Here is a 22,458-nt window from a genome sequence, read left to right on the forward strand (position 1 = left end):
TGTTTTCATAAGTTCTGAATTAAAATCTTCCACCAAACCTTAGTCACAATTTATGTTCCTAACACTAGCTTAATGATAACTAAGTTATTTTACTAAGTTCTTTGTTATATTTAAAATAATTGAAAGAAACACATAGCATCTCAAATTAAATACAGTAACGAAAGGGCTAAATTAGTAATCACCCTACTGGCTCGAAAATGAATGTAAACAATGTTAGTATGTTTCTTGTGATATCATGCACGTCGGAGTGGCTGACTGACCGAATCCCAAGCAGTAATGTGTTGTAGAGCAAGTTAACGATTATTCACACCGTTCCGAATCAATTATGAATTGTCATGTAGGGTTGAAACTTTGATGATGTGATTGTTTATTTTTAGAATGACGTTGTTGGGTAGGCGCAAGAGGTCTGCACCAGCTGGTTCAAACATAAAATAGATTTTGGGGTCAGATATGGTTGGCTTAAATGCATTCAGATTACTCTGTCAAATGTAATGCTTATTCATTTACATAGCCTTGAATTAATCCTGCATTATCTCATAGCTTTAAGATTTCAGTGATGTGATTGTTTATTTTTAGAATGACATTGTAGGGTAGGTGTGAGAGGCTGGATCTGGCTTTGTTTTGAATTAATCCTGCATTATCTCATAGCTTTAAGATTTCAATGATGTGATTGTTTATTTTTAGAATGACATTGTAGGCTAGGTGTGAGAAGCTGGATCTGGCCTTGTTTTGAATTAATCATGCATTATCTCATAGCTTTGAGATATCAATGATGAGATTGTTTATCTTTAGAATGACATTGTAGGGTAGGTGTGAGAAGCTGGATCTGGCCTTTGTTTTGAATTAATCCTGCATTATCTCATAGCTTTGAGATGTTAATGATGTGATTGTTTATTTTTAGAATGACATTGTAGGGTAGGTGTGAGAGGCAGGATCTGCCCTGTTTTGAATTAATCATGCATTATCTCATAGCTCTGAGGTTTCAATGATGTGATTGTTTATTTTTAGAATGACATTGTAAGGTAGGTGTGAGAGGCAGGATCTGGCCCTGTTTTGAATTAATTATGCATTATCTCATAGCTTTGAGATTTCTATGATGTGATTGTTTATTTTTAGAATGACATTGTAGGGTAGGTGTGAGAGGCAGGATCTGGCCCTGTTTTGAATTAATCATGCATTATCTCATAGCTTTGAGATTTCAATGATGTGATTGTTTATTTTTAGAATGACATTGTAGGGTAGGTGTGAGAGGCTGGATCTGGCCCTGTTTTGAATTAATCATGCATTATCTCATAGCTCTGATGTTTCAATGATGTGATTGTTTATTTTTAGAATGACATTGTAAGGTAGGTGTGAGAGGCTGGATCTGGCCTTGTTTTGAATTAATCATGCATTATCTCATAGCTTTCAGATTTCAATGATGTGATTGTTGTATTCTACAGGCCAAATGTTGAAATTATAAGCAAATTATAACCTATAGGCTAGAGATTGCAATTTTCGGGCAAAATGTTGAAATTATAGTCTTTAGACCAGAGATGGTAATCTATAGGCCAAAATTTTTAACTATAAGCCAAAGATTACAACTTATAGGCAAAAGAGTGTTATCTACAGACAGAATATTGCTCGTTATAGGCAGGAATTTTGAAACTGTAGGTGAAAGATCCTAACTATAGGCCAAAACAAGCACCGAAATTACATATAAAAGATTATAATTTCAGCAAAGCAATTTAGATTCAAAAGAATCTCTAAGATGTTTAGAAAACCTATATGAAATTTAGCTGAAGAATACTTGACATTATGTGTGCTGTAATATTTGCAGCTTTAAATAAAATGTTTATAGTATGAAACAATTGTACTAAACTACTGATCCATTCTTGTTGCTTTATTCTTGGTTATAAAAGATTATAGGCCATTAATGGCTTAATGAGAGAGAAGTGAAATCGGAATCGAAATTGAACCAATCCTATGACTGGCATCCGGCAGATGCCAGGACCCCTGGACTGGAGATACGTAAAAAGCACTATCCGAATCGTGGCCGATGCCAGCGCCGCCTCGACTGGCTTCCATGCCAGTGGCACATAAAAAGCACCATCCGAATCGTGGCCAAAGCCAGTGCCGTCTCGACTGGCTTCCGTGCCGGTGGCACGTAAAATACACCGATCCGACCATGGCTGATGCCAGCCTCACCTGGCACCAGTGCAGGTGGCACTTAAAAAGCACCCACTACACTCACGGAGTGGTTGGCATTAGGAAGGGCATCCAGCTGTAGAAACACTGCCAGATCTGACTGGAGCCTGGTGCAGCCTTCTGGCTTCCCAGATCCCCGGTCGAACCGTCCAACCCATGCTAGCATGGAAAGCAGACACTAAACGATGATGATGATGTATCTTGCCTGTTGCTATGTTCTGAGTTCAAACGATGATGATGATGATGATGATGATGAAAAAGGATAAACATTGTATAATACGTTAGATAAAGTGTTTATATAATGTCTAATAATGCAATCCTAGTGCAAAGTGTTGATTCAAACCAAGGCTAGTGTTATTTGATCTCCAGAAGCCTGATTTAACTCTTAATGTCCTCTATGCCACAGTACCATACAGAGACTACATCGGTCAGTCAGTCTTGAAATGTATGATATCATAAAAATGTACTTACCTTGTTTACATTCATTTTAACCCTTTGGTATTCACATTATTCTATCAAAACTAATGCTTTTTTTTCATCATCGTTTAACATCCGTTTTCCATGCTAGCACGGGTTGGACGGTTCGACTGGGGTTTGGGAAGCCAGGGGCTGCACCAGGCCCAGTCTGATCTGGCAGTGTTTCTACAGCTGGATGCCCTTCCTAATGTCAACCACTCCAAGAGTGTAGTGGGTGCTTTTTACGTGCCACCGGCATGTTGTTTTGAATTAATCAGGCATTGTCTTGTAGTTTGATGAGAGACTTTGATGTGATAACTTGATTTTTTTAGAATGACCTTGCAGGGTAGGTGTGAGGAGCCAGATCTGGCCAGTTTGAACATAAAGCAGGCAGAAGATTTTGGCTGGATATACTCTTACTCTTTTACTCGTTTCAGTCAGTTGACTGCGGCCATGCTGGAGCACCAACTTTAGTCAAGCAGCTCGACCCCGGGACTTATTCTTTTGTAAGCCCAGTACTTATTCTATCGGTCTCTTTTGCCGAACCGCTAAGTGACGGGGACATAAACACACCAGCATCGGTTGTCAAGCAATGTTAGGGGGACAAACACAGACACACAAACATACATGCACACACACATACATATATATATATACATATATACGACAGGCTTCTTTTCAGTTTCCGTCTACCAAATCCACTTTGGTCGGCCCAAGGCTATAGTAGAAGACACTTGCCCAAGATGCCACACAGTGGGACTGAACCCAGAACCATGTGGTTGGTTAGCAAGCTACTTACCACACAGCCACTCCTATGCCTATATTAAACCACACACATACATATATATATATATACATATATACGACAGGCTTCTTTCAGTTTCCGTCTACCAAATCCACTCACAAGGCATTGGTCGGCCCGGGGCTATAGCAGAAGACACTTGCCCAAGATGCCACGCAGTGGGACTGAACCCGGAACCATGTGGTTGGTTAGCAAGCTACTTACCACACAGCCACTCCTGCGCCTATATATACTTCTAATATAAAGATTAAATTTTATTGAAAAATTTTATCAAAAGCCAGCATTTGAAAAATAACTTTTAAGGTGAAAATTATGAATACAATTATAAATAAAAGTAAAAGAAAAATTTTCTTTGCCAATATGCTGAAAAATAGACACTAAATCATCTAACCATATATATATAAAGCAGCCAAATCTCCGTCAAATCCTGTCTTATGTATGTAAATATAAGCAAATGAGGGAGACATCTACATGGTAGCTCGACCTGCTAGAAATAGCAGCCAAATCTCCGTCAAATCACACCTTCCTGTCTTATGTATGTGTTATGTGTATATGAGCTAATGAGGGAGACTTGTCCATGGTAGCTAGACCTGCTAGAAATAGCAGCCAAATCTCCCTCAAATCACACCCTACTGCCTTATGTATGAGCCAATGAGGAAGTCCTCTACATCGTAGCTAGACCTGGTAGAAATAGCAGCCAAATCCCTCTCAAATAACACTGTCTTATTTTGCAAACAAATGTATGAGCCAACAAGGAGGATATACAGGTTGCTACACCTGTTAGAAATACCAGCCAAATCTCCTTCAAATCTCACCGTCTTAAACAAAAGCCAACCCAAGAAGGAACATCTTCATCATCTTTTTTTACCATACTAAGTTATTAGAATATTTAACTCACGATCGTAAGGTCATGAGTTCAATTCCTGGCAACGTGTAGTGTCCTTGGGCAAGACACTTTATTTCACATTGCTCCACTCCACTCCACAGTAAATAGTACCCATATTTCAAAGGGCTGATCTTGTTACATTCTGTGTCATGCTAAATCTCCCTGAGAACTACATTAAGGGTACATGTGTCTGTGGAGTACTCAGCCACCTGCTCGTTAATTTCACGAGCAGGGTGTTCCATCAATTGGATCAACAGAAACCCTTGTCGTCGTAACCAACGGAGTTAGTTACATTTAATAGAGTGTGCCCCAGCATGGCCACAGCTCGTGAGCTGAAACTAGATAAAATAAAAAAATAATCTAAATACTAAAGGGTTAAGGGAGCAGGGCACATTAGGTAGTGACGAGCTGGCAGAATTGTTAGCTCGCCGGGCGAAATGCATTGCGGTATTTCGTCTGCCGTTACGTTGTGAGTTCAAATTCCGCCAGGGTCGACTTTGCCTTTCATCCTTTCGGGGTCGATAAATTAAGTACCAGTTACGCACTTAATACCTATGTCTGTCCTTGTTTGTCCCCTCTATGTTTAGCCCCTTGTGGGTAATAAAGAAATAAGAAACGTTAGCACGCCGGGCGAAATGCTAAGCGTTTTTTTGTCTGTCTTTACGTTCTGAGTTCCTAATTCCGCCGAGGCTGACTTTGCCTTTCATCCTTTCGGGGTCAATAAATTAAGTACCAGTTACGCACTGGGGTCGATGTAATCGACTTAATACCTATGTCTGTCCTTGTTTGTCCCCTCTGTGTTTAGCCCCTTGTGGGTAATAAAGAAATAGGTAGTGACCCCCTAGTGGTGTCCTCTTGCTGTTATTCAAATGCTACTTTTAGTGGGTACTGAACTCGAAACTTCTGGGTAAGTTTATTGCTTGCCTACACAGACCACCAGATAACCTTGCACAGTTTAAAACTGAGTCTTCTTCCCCCACCACCACCACCATCATCATCGTTTAACATCCGCTTTCCGTGCTAGCATGGGTTGGACAGTTCAACTGGGGTCTGGGAAGCCAGAAGGCTGCACCAGGTCCTGTCACGTTTAGCAAATTGCTGTATTCCTCTCCTATTCTTTCAATCATTCCTTTTTGCTCCTAACCACACTGAGCTCATCTCACCTGTCTCTGAAGAGCATTTCATCCTTGCCCTTCTTCTGTGCACCTTGATTCTGCAATGACATAGCAGCCGGCACACGGACACAATGACAAACCCCCATCTGTTTCTTTATTGCCCACAAGGGGCTAAACATAGAGGGGACAAACCAGGACAGACAAACGGATTAAGTCGATTACATCGACCCCAGGGCGTAACTGGTACTTAATTTATCGACCCTGAAAGGATGAAAGGCAAAGTCGACCTCAGCGGAATTTGAACTCAGAACGCAACGACAGACGCAATACGGCTAAGCATTTCGCCCGGTGTGCTAACGTTTCTGCCAGCTCGCCGCCATAACATGACAAACCTTCCATCACCATGTGCCAACTTCTGCGGCATTTACTATGTACAGAGGTACCATAATTATGACGGTGACATATTTACATTGTATGGTGCTTATACAAAATAATATAACGAGAAGACTAATTAATAAAAAAAAATTTTTTTTTAAATTTAAATTCCATTAAATTTCACATTGTATGAAATATGGAAACAGACAGACAAAATTTGCAAATATGGTAAATCATTTCCATTGTAGGTGACTCAGAAATTTCCTGAAGATCACCTGGCATGACTACATCATAAATAATGAAATCATGAGAAGAGCTGGCTCGAGTGAACTACATGACACCATCACAGCTAGATTAAGCATGGAACAAACTGCCGGCATCAGTTGTTAGTTGTCGGAGCACTGCATCCTTCAAAACTTCCATGCTTCCTGAGATCCGCCAACACTACACTTGATTTTCTCCCCTCCATACACACACAAGCATGTATCTGACTCATAAATTGTTCGCTTTCCAGACATTTTTACATTACTGCATGTACTTTATACTCACTTTCTGACAAGTTGTGGTGCACCTGAGCACTGTATTCAATAATTTCATTATTATTATTATTATTATTATTATGCTTACTGGCACGTAAAAAGCACCATCCGTTCGTGGCTGTTTGCCAGCTCTGTCTGGCACCTGTGCGGGTGGCACGTAAAAGGCACCCACTACACCCTCAGAGTGGTTGGCGTTAGGAAGGGCATCCAGCCGTAGAAACACTGCCAGATCAAACTGGGCCTGATGCAGCCTTCTGGCTTCCCAGACCCCAGTTGAACCGTCCAACCCATGCTAGCATGGAAAGCGGACGCTAAATGATGATGATGTAGTCCTAGATACACTATGAATCAAGGCGGCGAGCTGGCAGAACCGTTAGAACGCCGGGCGAAATGCGTAGCCGTATTTCGTCTGCCATTGCGTTCTGAGTTCAAATTCCGCCGAGGTCGACTTTGCCTTTCGAGGTTGACAAATTAAGTACCAGTTATGCACTGGGGTCGATGGAATCGACTTAATCGCTTTGTCTGTCCTTGTTTGTCCCCTCTATGTTTAGCCCCTTGTGGGTAGTAAAGAAATATAAATGATGATGATGATGTTGAAGAGACCAACAAGGACCGCCATCAAATGGACAGTTGAAGGAGGAAGGAGAAAGAGGGGCAGACTGATGAGGAAGGGCAGCATGAAAACTTGACTGAGACGGCTGTTGAGAAGAAAGGTGCTGTTTAGCTTGGAGGTAATGACATCAGTATCAAATTTCTCATTAGTATATTGAAAGCAAAAATGTATCCTACACATAGGCGCAGGAGTGGCTGTGTGGTAAGTAGCTTGCTTACCAACCACATGGTTCCAGGTTCAGTCCCACTGCGTGGCATCTTGGGCAAGTGTCTTCTGCTATAGCCCCGGGCCAACCAAAGCCTTGTAAGTGGATTTGGTAGACGGAAACTGAAAGAAGCTTGTCGTATATATGTATATATATATATATGTGCATGTGTGCGTTTGTGTGTCTGTGTTTGCCCCCCTAGCATCGCTTGACAACCAATGCTGGTGTGTTTACGTCCCTGTAACTTAGCGGTTCGGCAAAAGAGACCGATAGAATAAGTACTGGGCTTACAAAAGAATAAGTCCCGGGGTCGATTTGCTCAATTAAAGGCGGTGCTCCAGCATGGCCGCAGTCAAATGACTGAAACAAGTAAAAAAAAAAAAATGTAGCTATGTGGTAAGAAGCTTGCTTCGCAACTACATGGTTCCAGGTTCAGTTCTACTGCGTGGAACCTTGGGCAAGTGTCTTCTAATATAGTCTCAAGCCAACCAAAGCCTCATTAGTGCATTTGGTAGACGGAAACTGAAAGAAGCCCGTAAGAACTGGGGTCAATTCATTTCACTAAAATTCTTCCAGGCAGTGCCCCAGCATGGCCACAGTCTGATGACTGAAACAAGCAAATGATATTAATAACACGGTTAAGTAGTCTGCTTCCCAAGTTCTCTCAGGTTTAGTCCCACTGTGTGGCACCTTGGGCAAGTGTCTTCGCTCATAGCTCTGAGCTGACCAAAGTGTTCCAACAATGACCACCCTGTCTTTATCAAAACAAACCTTTATTTTTTTTTCTTAATAGAAATACATATATAGGCGCAGGAGGGGCTGTGTGGTAAGTAGCTTGTTTACCAACCACATGGTTCCGGGTTCAGTCCCACTGCGTGGCACCTTGGGCAAGTGTCTTCTGCTATAGTCTCGAGCCGACCAAAGCCTTGTGAGTGGATTTGGTAGACGGAAACTGAAAGAAGCCCGTCGTATATATGTATATATATATATATGTGTGTGTGTCTGTGTTTGTCCCCCTAGCATTGCTTGACAACCGATGCTGGTGTGTTTATGTCCCCGTTACTTAGCGGTTCGGCAAAAGAGACCGATAGAATAAGTACTGGGCTTACAAAAGAATAAGTCCCGGGGTCGAGTTGCTCGATTAAAGGCGGTGCTCCAGCATGGCCGCAGTCAAACGACTGAAACAAGTAAAAGAGAGTAAAGAGTATATATGGAGTAACTTTACATTAAGGAGTGAAACATACAATTTTCTTGTAAGTCAGACCACCTCATGGCTACGAAATGGTAAAGGTGTTGCCCCAGAGGATGGCATGAGAGATGCTGCACTGAACAGGCCCTTTGACCCATGGGGCTTGCACTTGCAGACAGCAGTCTTAGCCCTGATAGCAGTGAGCAGGAATATGGTCCGGGGGCCACAGATGCTGGAGGTATCCGCTGCCACAGGCTCAACTATAAACCTGTCGGAGAGTGACTGATTCCTTGACAATTTGATTTTCTAAACCTGAAGGGCAGCGGAGCCTGGGCTGGAGGCTGAAGACACCAAGATGCTGCTGAGGAAGGTGTCACAGCACGTCTTCTATTCAGGCATAGTGTATCTAGGACTACATTATCTAATGTGTGTCCCTCCTTGTTGTTGCTGTTGTTTAACCCCAGGTCAATCCTAGTCCAGTAGACCTCTCATCAAAAGTATTCCAGCTGTGACCATCCTGTCTTTTAATCAGACATAGTGTATCTAGGACTACATTATCTAATGTGATGGTTTTAGTTGTTGTTTAAGTCCAGGTCAGCTCTCATCCAGCAGATCTATGGTGAGAGATGTTCCAGATATGACCACCCAGTCTTTTATTCAGGCATAGTGCATCTAGGACTACATTATCTAATGTGATGGCTTTAGTTGTTGTTTAAGTCCAGGTCAGCTCTCATCCAGCAGATCTATGGTGAGAGATGTTCCAGATATGACCACCCAGTCTTTTATTCAGGCATAGTGCATCTAGGACTACATTATCTAATGTGATGGTTTTAGTTGTTGTTTAAGTCCAGGTCAGCTCTCATCCAGCAGATCTATGGTGAGAGATGTTCCAGATATGACCACCCAGTCTTTTATTCAGGCATAGTGCATCTAGGACTACATTATCTAATGTGATGGTTTTAGTTGTTGTTTAAGTCCAGGTCAGCTCTCATCCAGCAGATCTATGGTGAGAGATGTTCCAGATATGACCACCCAGTCTTTTATTCAGGCATAGTGCATCTAGGACTACATTATCTAATGTGATGGTTTTAGTTGTTGTTTAAGTCCAGGTCAGCTCTCATCCAGCAGATCTATGGTGAGAGATGTTCCAGATATGACCACCCAGTCTTTTATTCAGGCATAGTGCATCTAGGACTACATTATCTAATGTGATGGCTTTAGTTGTTGTTTAAGCCCAGGTCAGCTCTCATCCAGCAGATCTATGATGAGAGATGTTCCAGATATGACCACCCAGTCTTTTATTCAGGCATAGTGTATCTAGGACTACATTATCTAATGTATGTCCCTCCTTGTTGTTGCTGTTGTTTAACCCCAGGTCAGTCCTAGTCCTGTAGACCTATCATCAGTGTTCCAGTCGTGACCATCCGGTCTTTTAGTCAGACATGATGTATCAAGGACTACATTATTTAACTCGTTAGCATTTATATATATATATATATATATATATACGTTAGCATTCAAACCAGTCATATCAGGCCCCAATATTCTTCGTGTTTTATGTCCAAACTGACCAGATCAGACCTCTCACACCTACCCTGCAATGTCATTCTAATAATATACAATCGCACAATAACGTATGATAAATTCAAAACAATGTGAATAAATAGGCACAGGAGTGGCTGTGTTGTAAGTAGCTTGCTAACGAACCACATGGTTCCGGGTTCAGTCCCACTGCATGGCATCTTGGGCAAGTGTCTTCTGCTATAGCCCCGGGCCAACCAATGCCTTGTGAGTGGATTTGGTAGACAGAAACTGAAAGAAGCTCGTCGTATATATGTATATATATGTTTTTTTATTGCCCACAAGGGGCTAAACATAGAGGGGACAAACAAGGACAGACAAACGGATTAAGTAGATTACATCGACCCCAGTGCGTAACCGGTGTGCTAACGTTTCTGCCAGCTCGCCGCCATATATGTATATATATATGTATGTGTGTGTGGTTGTGTGTCTGTGTTTGTCCCCCTAGCATTGCTTGATAACCAATGCTGGTGTGTTTACGTCCCCGTCACTTAGCGGTTCGGCAAAAGAGACCGACAGAATAAGTACTGGGCTTACAAGAGAATAAGTCCCGGGGTCGATTTGCTTGACTAAAGGCGGTGCTCCAGCATGGCCGCAGTCAAATGACTGAAAAGAGTAAAGAGTAAATAAGCATTAAATTTGACAGAGAAAGCTGAATGCAAAAGGGTTAATGTGTGTCTCTGTTTAGATCCACATCTCTTATTCTGGCATAGTTTATCTCAGACTATACTATCTAGTATGTTCTTCATCGTTGTTATTGCTTAACCCTAAGTCAGGCTCTATCCAGAAAAACTTATGATGGAGGTTGTTCTAGGTATGGCCAATCTGTTCTTTCTCTTACAAGCAAAGTGTATCAAGGACTACATTATTCAATGTGCCTCTCTTTTTTTGTTCCTTTTTTTTTTCCTATTATTTTTCCACAATCAAGCATGACTTGAGAGTGACAGACAATGAGGGAGTGAAAGATTTGGCTGCTATTTCTAGCAAATCAAGCAAGCATGAAGCAGCTTCCTCAAGCATTCGAAAGGCACTAGGGTGTTTGCTAGGTTTACAAATATCACAGATTGCAAATTTTTTTTTCAGGAGATAACAGAATGATGCAACAGCTGAAGTGAGAGAGAGAGACAGACAGACAGACAAGACAGTGGATAGTGGTAAAAAAAAAATAGAGACAGACAGACAGAGAGCAAATAGAGAGCGACAGCAAGGCAGCAAGAGAGACATAGGGTAGAAAGATGGATAATTAGAAAGATAAGAATCAAAGTAGTTACCTTTATCTTCTTGCGAACATTAAACAGGGCCATCGGTTGTTTAATCTCTTCATAGTAATCCGGATATTGTCTAAAACGAATAAATAAACCAGTAAATAACTAAATAATGATGACAGGTCACATGATATCAATGGTGCTACATGGGGCCAAACCTACTGCTCTGGTATAAAACACAAACCTACAGCTCTTCAAAACACAAACCTTTATAACTTTAGGTTATTTCTATCAGATATGGCTTTGTGGTTAACCCTTTTGTTACCAAACCGGCTCTGGCTCTGAGTACAAATGTCTTGTTTCCATAAGTTCTGAATTAAAATCTTTCACCAAACCTTAGTCACAATTTATGTTCCTAACACTAGCTTAATGATAAATAAGTTAATTTACTAAATTCTTTATTATATTTAAAGTAACTGAAAGAAACACACAGCATCTCAATAGAAATATGGTAACAAAAGGGTTAGTCACCAGGATATTTTTAACCCTTTTGATACCAACCTGGCTGAAACCACCTCTGGCTCTGGGTACAAATGTCTTATTTTCAAAAGTTCTGAATTAAAATCTTCCACCAAACCTTAGTCACAGTTTATGTTCCTAACACTAGCTGAATGATAACTAAGTTATTTTACTAAATCCTTTGTTATATTTAAAATTAATTGAAAGAAACACAGATCATCTCAGAATAAATACAGTAATGAAAGGGTTAAACAACTCTGCTTCCCAACCACATGGATTCAAGTTCAATTCCACAGCACGGCACCTAGGGCGTGTCTCTTCTACTACAGCATCGAGCTTACCAAAAACTTTGTGACTGGATTAGGTAGATGTTTTTAGAGATGTAAAGTATAATAGCCATTTCAATATGGTTAACCACATAGCAGGGGGGGGGTTACTGTAGCTTTTTATGTTCTGAGATTTAATAATAAATTTTTAGAGAGTTACTTCCCTTATATATGCCAAAAATGCATTAAAAATGGGGAAAATTGATGGTAAATTATTTTTTAAATTGTAGACTCATCGTAGACGCGCGCTAATACCCAGAAGGGCTCGATATGAATCACGACTATAAGATACCCGGTTTTGGTTAAACTGCACCGCAAAATGTGGGAGTAGTTAAGAATCTAAATCGTAGGAGACAGACACACAACTTGACTTTTATATATAAAGATTATTGCTTATATTTTGAATTACATAATCTTTTATGGGGACACCAAAATCTTTTAAGTGCTTAGGGCCTCAATGGGTCTTAATTCAGCCCTGGGTGAGAGCTTGGGTGGTTTGCAAGATTCCATCTACCAGATCTACTCACAAGGATTTGGTCAGCCTGGGGCTATAGTTGAAGACACTTGCTCAAAGTGCCACACTAACTCAGAACTACGTGACACATGGACACACACAAACATATAATATCATACAGAAAACAAAGTAATATTTCAAATGCATGATAGCTGTGTAAACAACAGAAAGATTGTATGATATTACTCTTATAAGATAGAAAAAATTTGTCAACAGGCGCTGTGTGGTAAGTAGCTTGCTTACCAACCACATGGTTCCAGGTTCAGTCCCACTGCGTGGCACCTTGGGCAAGTGTCTTCTACTATAGCCTTGGGCCGACCAATGCCTTGTGAGTGGATTTGGTAGATGGAAACTGAAAGAAGCCTGTCATATATATGTATATATATAGGCGCAGGAGTGGCTGTGTGGTAAGTAGCTTGCTAACCAACCACATGGTTCCGGGTTCAGTCCCACTGCGTGGCATCTTGGGCAAGTGTCTCCTGCTATAGCCCCGGGCCGACCAAAGCCTTGTGAGTGGATTTGGTAGATGGAAACTGAAAGAAGCCTGTCATATATATGTATATATATAGGCGCAGGAGTGGCTGTGTGGTAAGTAGCTTGCTAACCAACCACATGGTTCCGGGTTCAGTCCCACTGCGTGGCATCTTGGGCAAGTGTCTTCTGCTATAGCCCCGGGCTGACCAATGCCTTGTGAGTGGATTTGGTAGATGGAAACTGAAAGAAGCCTGTCATATATATGTATATATATAGGCGCAGGAGTGGCTGTGTGGTAAGTAGCTTGCTAACCAACCACATGGTTCCGGGTTCAGTCCCACTGCGTGGCATCTTGGGCAAGTGTCTCCTGCTATAGCCCCGGGCCGACCAAAGCCTTGTGAGTGGATTTGGTAGATGGAAACTGAAAGAAGCCTGTCATATATATGTATATATATAGGCGCAGGAGTGGCTGTGTGGCTATAGAAGAAGACACTTGCCCAAGATGCCACGCAGTGGGACTGAACCCGGAACCATGTGGTTGGTTAGCAAGCTACTTACCACACAGTCACTCCTGCACCTATTGTCTTGAATTAATCCTTCATTATCCCAAAAATTTGTGATTTCAGTGATCTGAAAGCTTATTTTTAGAATGACATTGTATGGTAAGTGTGAGAAACAGGAGCTGGCCAATTTGGACATAAAGCAGAATATTTAGACTAGATATGGCTGGTTTAAATGCTGAAAGGTTAACCATTTAGCATTCAGGTTATTCTGTCAAATTTAATATTTATTTATTTACTGTTTTGAATTAATCATGCATCGTCTCATAGTTTCAAGATGATGATTTGATTGTTTACTTTTATAACGACATTGTAGGGTAGGGGTGAGAAGCCAAATGTGGCCAGTTTGAACATAAAACTAATAGAATATTTGGGGGTTGGTTTAAATGCTAGACAAAACTATTGCTCATAGTCACAGCTCAAACATCATGATCATCATCATCATTTAACGTCCGCTTTCCATGCTAGCATGGGTTGGATGATTTAACTGAGGACTGGTGAACCAGATGGCTGCACCAGGCACCAATCTGATCTGGCAGAGTTTCTACAGCTTGATGCGCTTCCTAAAGCCAACTACTCTGTGAGCGTAGTGGGTGCTTTTTACATGCCACCAGCACAGGGGCCAGAGGAGGCGGGCAAACAGGCGTGATTGATTGGTGCTTCTTATGTGTCACCGACACGGACGCCAGTCTGGTGGTACTGGCAATGGCCATGCTCGAAAATGGTGTTTCCCACGTGCCACCTGCACATGAGTCAGTCCAGTGGCACTGGCAATGACCTCGCTCGAATGTTTTGTTCACGTGCCACAGGCACAAGTGCCAGTAAAGCGGCGCTGGTATATCAAATGTCTGCTGTAGGCTAAAAGCTTTCCTGGAACAAAAGCGAAATTGGTGAAGCTGTGGGATTCCGAAACCAGTACATCTCAGAGCTTAAATTAATCATCATTTAACATTCATTGTCTATGCTGGCATGGGTTGGATGGCTTGATAAGAGCTGGCAAACTGGGGAGCTACACCAGGCTCCAATCTGATCTGGCAGAGTTTCTACAGCTGGATGCCCTTCCTAATGCAAACCACTTTACAGCATGTATTGAGTGCTTTTACGTGGTATCACAGGATGCACTCCTACGTGACATCAGTACAAGTCCTTTTTACATGGCACCGGCAAAGGACTAGGAATTTCAGAAACAATTCTTTGTACATATTTTTATCTGTTGCTGATGGCCATCCAGACTGAATGGTGGACTATGACCGGAGACTGGACCACATTTATTTCTTTATTGCCCACTGTGTGGTAAGTAGCTTGCTTACCAACCACATGGTTCCGGGTTCAGTCCCACTGCGTGGCACCTTGGGCAAGTGTCTTCTGCTATAGCACTGGGTCGATCAATGCCTTGTGAGTGGATTTGGTAGACGGAAACTGAAAGAAGCCTGTCGTATATATGTATTATATATATATATATATATGTGTGTGTTTGTGTGTGTTTATGTGTTTGTCCCCATAGCATTGCTTGACAACCGATGCTGGTGTGTTTACATCCCCGTCACTTAGTGGTTCGGCAAAAGAGACCAATAGAATAAGTACTAGGCTTACAAAGAATAAGTCCCGGGGTTGATTTGATCGACTAAAGGCGGTGCTCCAGCATGGCCGCAGTCAAATGACTGAAACAAGTAAAAAAAGGGGGGGGGGCTAAACATAGAAGGGACAAACAAGGACATACAGTTGGCAGCGGGGGGGGGACAGGAGATCAAGATAATAAAGCAGCAATGGGCTGCAAGCGTGGGAGACAAGCATAGTGCGCACACACATACACACACACCAGTATGTGTATACACGACTTATGACATTCCATGGAGGTGACCAGTTCAATGAACCAGTGACGATGTTAACATTAAGTAGGTGCAGGAGTGGCTGTGTGGTAAGTAGCTTGCTCACCAACCACATGGTTCCAGGTTCAGTCCCACTGCGTGGCACCTTGGGCAAGTGTCTTCTACTAAAGCCTCGGGCCGACCAAAGCCTTGAGAGTGGATTTGGTAGACGGAAACTGAAAGAAGCCCGTTGTATATATGTGTGTGTGTATATATATATGTGTGTCTGTGTGTGTGTGTCTGTTTGTCCCCCCCAGCATTGCTTGACAACTGACGCTGGTGTGTTTATGTCCCCGTAACTTAGTGGTTCACTAAAAGAGACCGATCGAATAAGTACTAGGCTTACAAAGAATAAGTCCTGGGGTCGATTTGCTCGACTAAAAGCGGTGCTCCAGCATGGCCACAGTCAAATGACTGACAAGAGTAAAAGAGTAATATTTTCATAATTAACTGAAACGAAAGCAGTGTATTTGAACAGAAATATCCTGGCGATATTTTAACAATTAATTGATATGACATGTCAAGCTAAGTAAAACTGCAGTCTCCCCACACATACAGGCTTGCCCTTTCAGGTGCCGGTGCCACTTAAAAGTACCTGTGCCAGTGCGACAGTAATGCACTCGTGTACGTACTACGAAAACGCACCTGTGACAGTGGCATGTAAAAAGCACCTGGCACACTCCTGTAAAGTGGTTGGCATTAGGAAGGACATCCAGCCATAGAAACCATGCCACAACAGACAGCTGGAGTCTATCCAGTTCCGTGTCAAACTGTCCAGCCCATGCCAGCATGGGAGTGGACGTTATACGATGATGATGATGATGAATTGAAAGAAATGCAGAGAATTTCAACATAAACAGGGTAACATAATGGCAAATATAACATACTAGCAGTATCGCCCGGCGTTGCTCAGGTTTGTAAGGGAAATAACTATAAAGCATTTTTAGGGAGTTATAGCCAAAAAATAGAAAAAACTGGAAAAAAAATTATGGTAAATTTTTTTTTGAGAGTTAAAAAGGTCGAGTTGCGTCCCCTACACAGTCTGTGGTTTGTCTTTCTGATTCTCGACCCCATGTCGAATTTATCGATTTTTTTCAGAACTGGGGGAACTTTTCAAAATTTTCTCTGCGTTAGTTTTGAATTATGACATTGGGCTATGTGTGTGTCAAGTTTCATCAGAATCGGTTGAAAGCCATGGTCAGGGTGAGGGTACAACCAAACAGACACACAGAAACACACACAGACAAACTGCCGTTTATATATAGAGAGATTATTGTATTATTGTAAATTAAAATACTATTTTAAATTCAGACGTCCCTTCGGTTTTTCACTCATACCCTTTTTGAATTTAACAACATAACCTTTTTTAATTTATACACTGTTTTCAATTGTGCAGGTGGCATGTAAAAAGCACCATCCGATCGTGGCCGTTGCCAGCATTGTCTGGCCCCCGTGCCGGTGGCATGTAAAAAGCACCATCCGTCCGTGGTCGTTTGCCAGCCTCGCCTGGCACCTGTGCAGGTGGCACGTAAGAAGCACCCACTACACTCACAGAGTGGTTGGCATTAGGAAGGGCATCCTGCTGTAGAAACACTGCCAGATCAGACTGGGCTTGGCGCAGCCTTCTGGCTTCCCAGATCCCCGGTCAAACCGTCCAACCCATGCTAGCATGGAGAACGGACGTTAACGATGATGATGATGATGCAATTAAAAATTTGCTTACCATTTTCAATTTGCATAGACACCTGTTTCTGTTTCTCTGTCAATAACCTTTCATCACCTGGCATAAGATCATCTCCAATGCCCCCCTCTCCTCTCAAAAGATCTTTGTCTTGCAAGTTACTTGGCGATCCTGCCAATACCGGTGTCATGTAAACAGCATCGAGTCCACACTGTGAAGTGGTTGGCATTTGGAAGGGCATCCAACTGTAAAAACCTTGCCACAACTGACCTCACCTGTGCTAGTGCCATATAAAAAAAACACTCTGTCCACACTGTCAAGTGGTTGGCATTTGGAAAGGCATCCAACTGTAAAAACCATGCCAAAACTGACCTTGCCTTTGCTGGTGCCATGTAAAAAGTACTCAGTCCACTTTGCTGGGTGTTTGGCATTAGAAAGGGCACCCAGCTGTAAAAAACCTGCCATGGCTGACCTTGCCTGTGCTGGTACCATGTAAAAAGCACTCAGTTCACTCTACAGGGTGGTTGGTGTTAGGAAGGGCATCCAGCTGTAAAACCCCTGCCAAAACAAAGAGCGAAGCATGGTGCAGTCTTCAGCTTAGCCAGCTCCTCTCAAACCATCTAACTCATACCAGCTTCGAAAGTGGACATTAAATGCAGGTGATGATGGTGATGATGATGATACCACTTTGCAATTGATTTGTACAGTATTTTTATCAATCCATTAACTATCTCTCCTTCTTCGCCTTTCAATTCTGACTGGGATAAACAAGTATCTCCTCTATAGTAAGTGTTATGGAGATGATAATAGTAATAGAAGACCTCTTCCACATGACGAGTGGTATGTGCCAGTTGTTACAAATACTGTGACGAAAGGAGTCAAGTAGTTGGAGAAGTCGGCCATAGATAGTCATGTCTTACTTGTCTAACCAACTATACTGCTATACTGGAGTGGACATTCTGACAGTTCGACGTTGGATTACAACAGTAAAACACCTATTTTTGGCCCTCTATTATATTCTAACCTCTCCCGGAACAAATCCAGTTCTCTTGATTTCATTCCATCTCCCAGTTGAGAAGTCAAGGTCTCACAAGCTGCTTGGAGACCCTGCTGGTGTTGGTGCCGTGTAAAAAGCACTGGTGCTGGTGTTACATAAAAAGCACCCAGTGCACTCTGCAAAATGGTTGGCATTAGGAAGAGCATCCAGCCTTAATACCATGCCAAAGAAGACAACAGGACCTAATAAAGCTCTCTGGCTCACCAACTGCTGACAGACTATCCAACCCATGCCAGCATGGAAGATGGATGTTAAATGATGATGATGATGACATCATCATCATCATCATCGTTTGGCGTCCGCTTTCCATGCTAGCATGGGTTGGACGGTTCAACTGGGGTCTGGGAAGCCAGAAGGCTGCACCAGGCTCCAGTCTGATCTGGCAATGTTTCTACGGCTGGATGCCCTTCCTAATGCCAACCACTCCATGAGTGTAGTGGGTGCTTTCCATGCTAGCATGGGTTGGACGGTTCAACTGGGGTCTGGGAAGCCAGAAGGCTGCACCAGGCTCCAGTCTGATCTGGCAATGTTTCTACGGCTGGATGCCCTTCCTAACGCCAACCACTCCATGAGTGTAGTGGGTGCTTTTTATGTGCCACCCACACAGGTGCCAGACGAGTCTGGCAAACGGCAACGATTGGATGGTGCTTTTTATGTGCCACCGGCACGGGGGCCAGGCGAGGCTGGCAACGGCCACGAACGGATGGTGCTTTTTATGTGCCACCGGCACGGGGGCCAGGCGAGGCTGGCAACGGCCACGAATGGATGGTGCTTTTTACGTGCCACCAGCACAGGGGCCAGGCCAGGCTGGCAACGGCCATACATTAAATTGTTTTTCACTTCCCTCTCATTTTTAACTCATCTCCTTTACTAATTAAAAGTTTGTTTTAACAAGACACCTCTTGAAATTACTCGAAGGATCGATGTTAGATGGGTCAAAACGATCGTAGTGATCAATAAGGATTCTTGTATCTTCCATCTCTGGTCTCTCTCATTGATCAAATATCCAACAAACACTGAGCCGGTGAAGGTGTTCTACTGGCAAACTACCAGGTGTATACCATACAATTCATTAACTACTAGTGCTCTTAGCTTAGATTTTCTTGGGGCCAGCCAGATTGGAGCAGTTTCAAGTGTAACCTGCCGAAACTACAAAGATGATCTAGAACTTGACTGAGGATAGGAAGCTCTGAATGACCCGTCCTTGGTTTTTTCTTGTCCTTTTTTGTATCATCTAACTGTCCAGATGTTTTGTTGTCACCTGTTATGTTCTTGCTGGGTTTCTTTCTCTAACATTTTCCATAGTTCAATCTACACAGGAATTTTGAAAGAAGTTTCTTCAAAACTAGTTTTTAAACATCGAATGGCAAGCGGGGGTTCACCAGAATAAAATAGTAATCGAATGGGTCGATAGATAAAAGAAATGGTTGAGAGCCCCTGCTTTAGATGTATGTATCGGTCTGTATTGCAAGAAACAGCTGGGTTTCTTTCTCTAACATTTTACATTGTTCAACCTACACAAGTTAATGTGTGGAAAACAAAATAGGAATTTTGAAAGAAGTTTCTATAAAACTAATTCTTAAACATTGGATGTCTATAGGGATCCACCAGTATAAAATAGTTATTAGAGGGGTCCATAGATAAGAAATAGTTGAGAACCCCTGCTTTAGATGTATGTATTGGTTATGTATTGCAAGAAACAGCTGGGTTTCTTTCTCTAACATTTTACATTGTTCAACCTACACAAGTTAATGTGTGAAAAACAAAATAGGAATTTTGAAAGAAGTTTCTACGAAACTAGTTTTTAAACATCGAATGGCTAGAGGGATCCACCAGAATAAAATAGTAATCAAAAGGGTCCACAGATGAGAAATGACTGAGAACCCATGTCCTAGATATACAACGTCTGAATAAAAGATAGGATGGTCATAATTGGAACACCTTTTATTTGATAATGACAACCAACCCCACTGTTCCATTTCACATGCAAATTATAAAAAGACATAATAATAATAATAATAATAATGATAATAATAATAATAATAATAATGATAATAATAATAATAATGATAATAATAATAATAATAATAATAATAATGATGATAATAATAATAATAATAATGATAATGATAATAATAATAATAATAATGATAATAATAATAATAATGATAATAATGATAATAATAATAATAATAATAACGTCAAACATTTACCTTTGACTGGGTAACTTGTAAAATGGCTCAGCCAAGTTTTGACCGAGGGCGTTCTTGTAGTTTTTGACAGTGAAATATAAGGACCAGAGAGTTCGGTCGTCGTAGTCAAAGCAGTCCTCGTCGTAGGAACCAGTGCTGCCCTGCCAACTGGACAGGTCACTCTCGGTTTCGCACTGGTCTTTTAGGCAGTGTTTCTGGATGTTCTGTAACTCTCTACAGCGGTGGCGGAGAGGAGCGGAAAAGAGAAGAGGAGGCAAATAAGTAAACGAATAAACAAAGATTGAAATAGATCAATAAGCGTTCAATCAATCAACAAATTTTGGCTTTGATTAAGCCACCTGCCCAATCAACACATAAATGCACACATAGAAATATACAAATTCTAGTATATATCTACACACATAGACCATGCACAGTTGGGCACATACACATGCATACACAAATATACACACGCACTAACACAAAGACAAAAAGACACCCTCCCAGACACACACATATACACGATGGGCTTCTTTCAGTTTCCATCTACCAAATCCATTCACAGAAGTTTCGGCTGGGTTGAGGCTATAGTAGAAGATGCCATGCCATTGCTCAAGATTCCATGCAGTGGGACTGAACCCAGGACTATGCAGCTGGGAGTAAACCTCTTGCCACACAGTCACCTTATATGTGTGTGTGTATGCATGTATGTGTGTGTGTGTATATATATATATATATATATCTATATATATATTATATATATATATATATATATATACATACATATATACATATATAAACAAATACATATATATATATATATAATATATATATATACATACAAACATGTATATATATATATATATATATATATATATATACAAACATATATATATATATATATATATATATATAAAAACACACACACATACATACATACACACAGCACACACACGCATATATACACAAAGCACACACACTCATATATACACAAAGCACACACACTCATATATATATATATATTATATATATATATATATATAGGTCTTGGTATACACACATAAATCGTACACAGAGGCACAGACAAACATACATATTTACTAAGTTTGTATACACCCACAAATAGATGGGTATACGTGGGTATAGAGACACACAAACAGATAAAAACATACAAAGTAAGAACATAGAGAGGCACAGGCGACTGGCACTCCACCGGTTACAACAACGAGGGTTCCAGGTGGCACTATTGACAGAACAACCTGCTTGTGAAATCAACGTGCAAGTGGCTGAGTACTCCACAGACACACATATGCTTAACATAGTACTCGGGGAGATTCAGCGTGACGCAGAAAGTGACCAGGATGGACCTGCTATTCATTTCTGCCAGCTGGAGCAACGTGAAGGTGTCTTGCTCAAGGGAACAATGCCGCCCTGGGAATTGAACTCAAAATCTTGTGACCGTGAGCCAAGTACTCTAATCACTAAGCCATGCACTTTTACACACACACACGCATTGGTATACTCTCTTTACTCTTTTACTTGTTTCAGTCATTTGACTGCGGCCATGCTGGAGCACCGCCTTTAGTCGAGCATCTCGACCCCGGGACTTATTCTTTGTAATCACAGTACTTATTCTATTGGTCTCTTTTGTCGAACCGCTAAGTCATAGGGACATAAACACACCAGCATCGGTTGTCAAGCAATGCTAGGGGGACAAACACAGACACACAAACACACACATATTCCGGGCTTCTTTCAGTTTCCATCTACCAAATCCACTCACAAGGCATTGGTTGGCCCGGGGCTATAGCAGAAGACGCCCAAGATGCCACGCAGTGGGACCGAACCCGGAACCATGTGGTTGGTAAACAAGCTACTTACCACACAGCCACTCCTGCGCCTATACATACATACAGAAAAATAGACAAAAAAATGTTGCTATATATGCACGCACACACTGGTATACATACATACATACATACACAAACACACACATAGACACAAACATTTTTCTACACATGCACACACACACACACACACACACACACACACAGACACACAAACATTTTGATACACACGCACACACTGGTATACATACATACACAAACACACAC

The 22,458-nt window shown here is 41.6% G+C and overlaps 1 protein-coding gene across 1 annotated transcript in view; it reads right to left on the minus strand.

Moving 5' to 3' along the window:
- LOC115226006 (protein polybromo-1) overlaps nucleotides 1–22,458 on the minus strand; it is a 115,543-nt gene that overhangs the window by 16,347 nt on the left and 76,738 nt on the right. Inside the window, exons 8-9 of the mRNA XM_036514796.1 lie at nucleotides 20,366–20,578; nucleotides 11,220–11,289 (exon numbers count right to left, since the gene is read on the minus strand). Of these exons, the coding sequence (XP_036370689.1) occupies nucleotides 11,220–11,289; nucleotides 20,366–20,578 (283 nt within the window). The remainder of the gene's footprint in view (nucleotides 1–11,219; nucleotides 11,290–20,365; nucleotides 20,579–22,458) is intronic.

The sequence above is a fragment of the Octopus sinensis genome, linkage group LG29 (genome assembly GCF_006345805.1).
Source record: "Octopus sinensis linkage group LG29, ASM634580v1, whole genome shotgun sequence".
Lineage (NCBI taxonomy): Eukaryota > Metazoa > Mollusca > Cephalopoda > Octopoda > Octopodidae > Octopus > Octopus sinensis.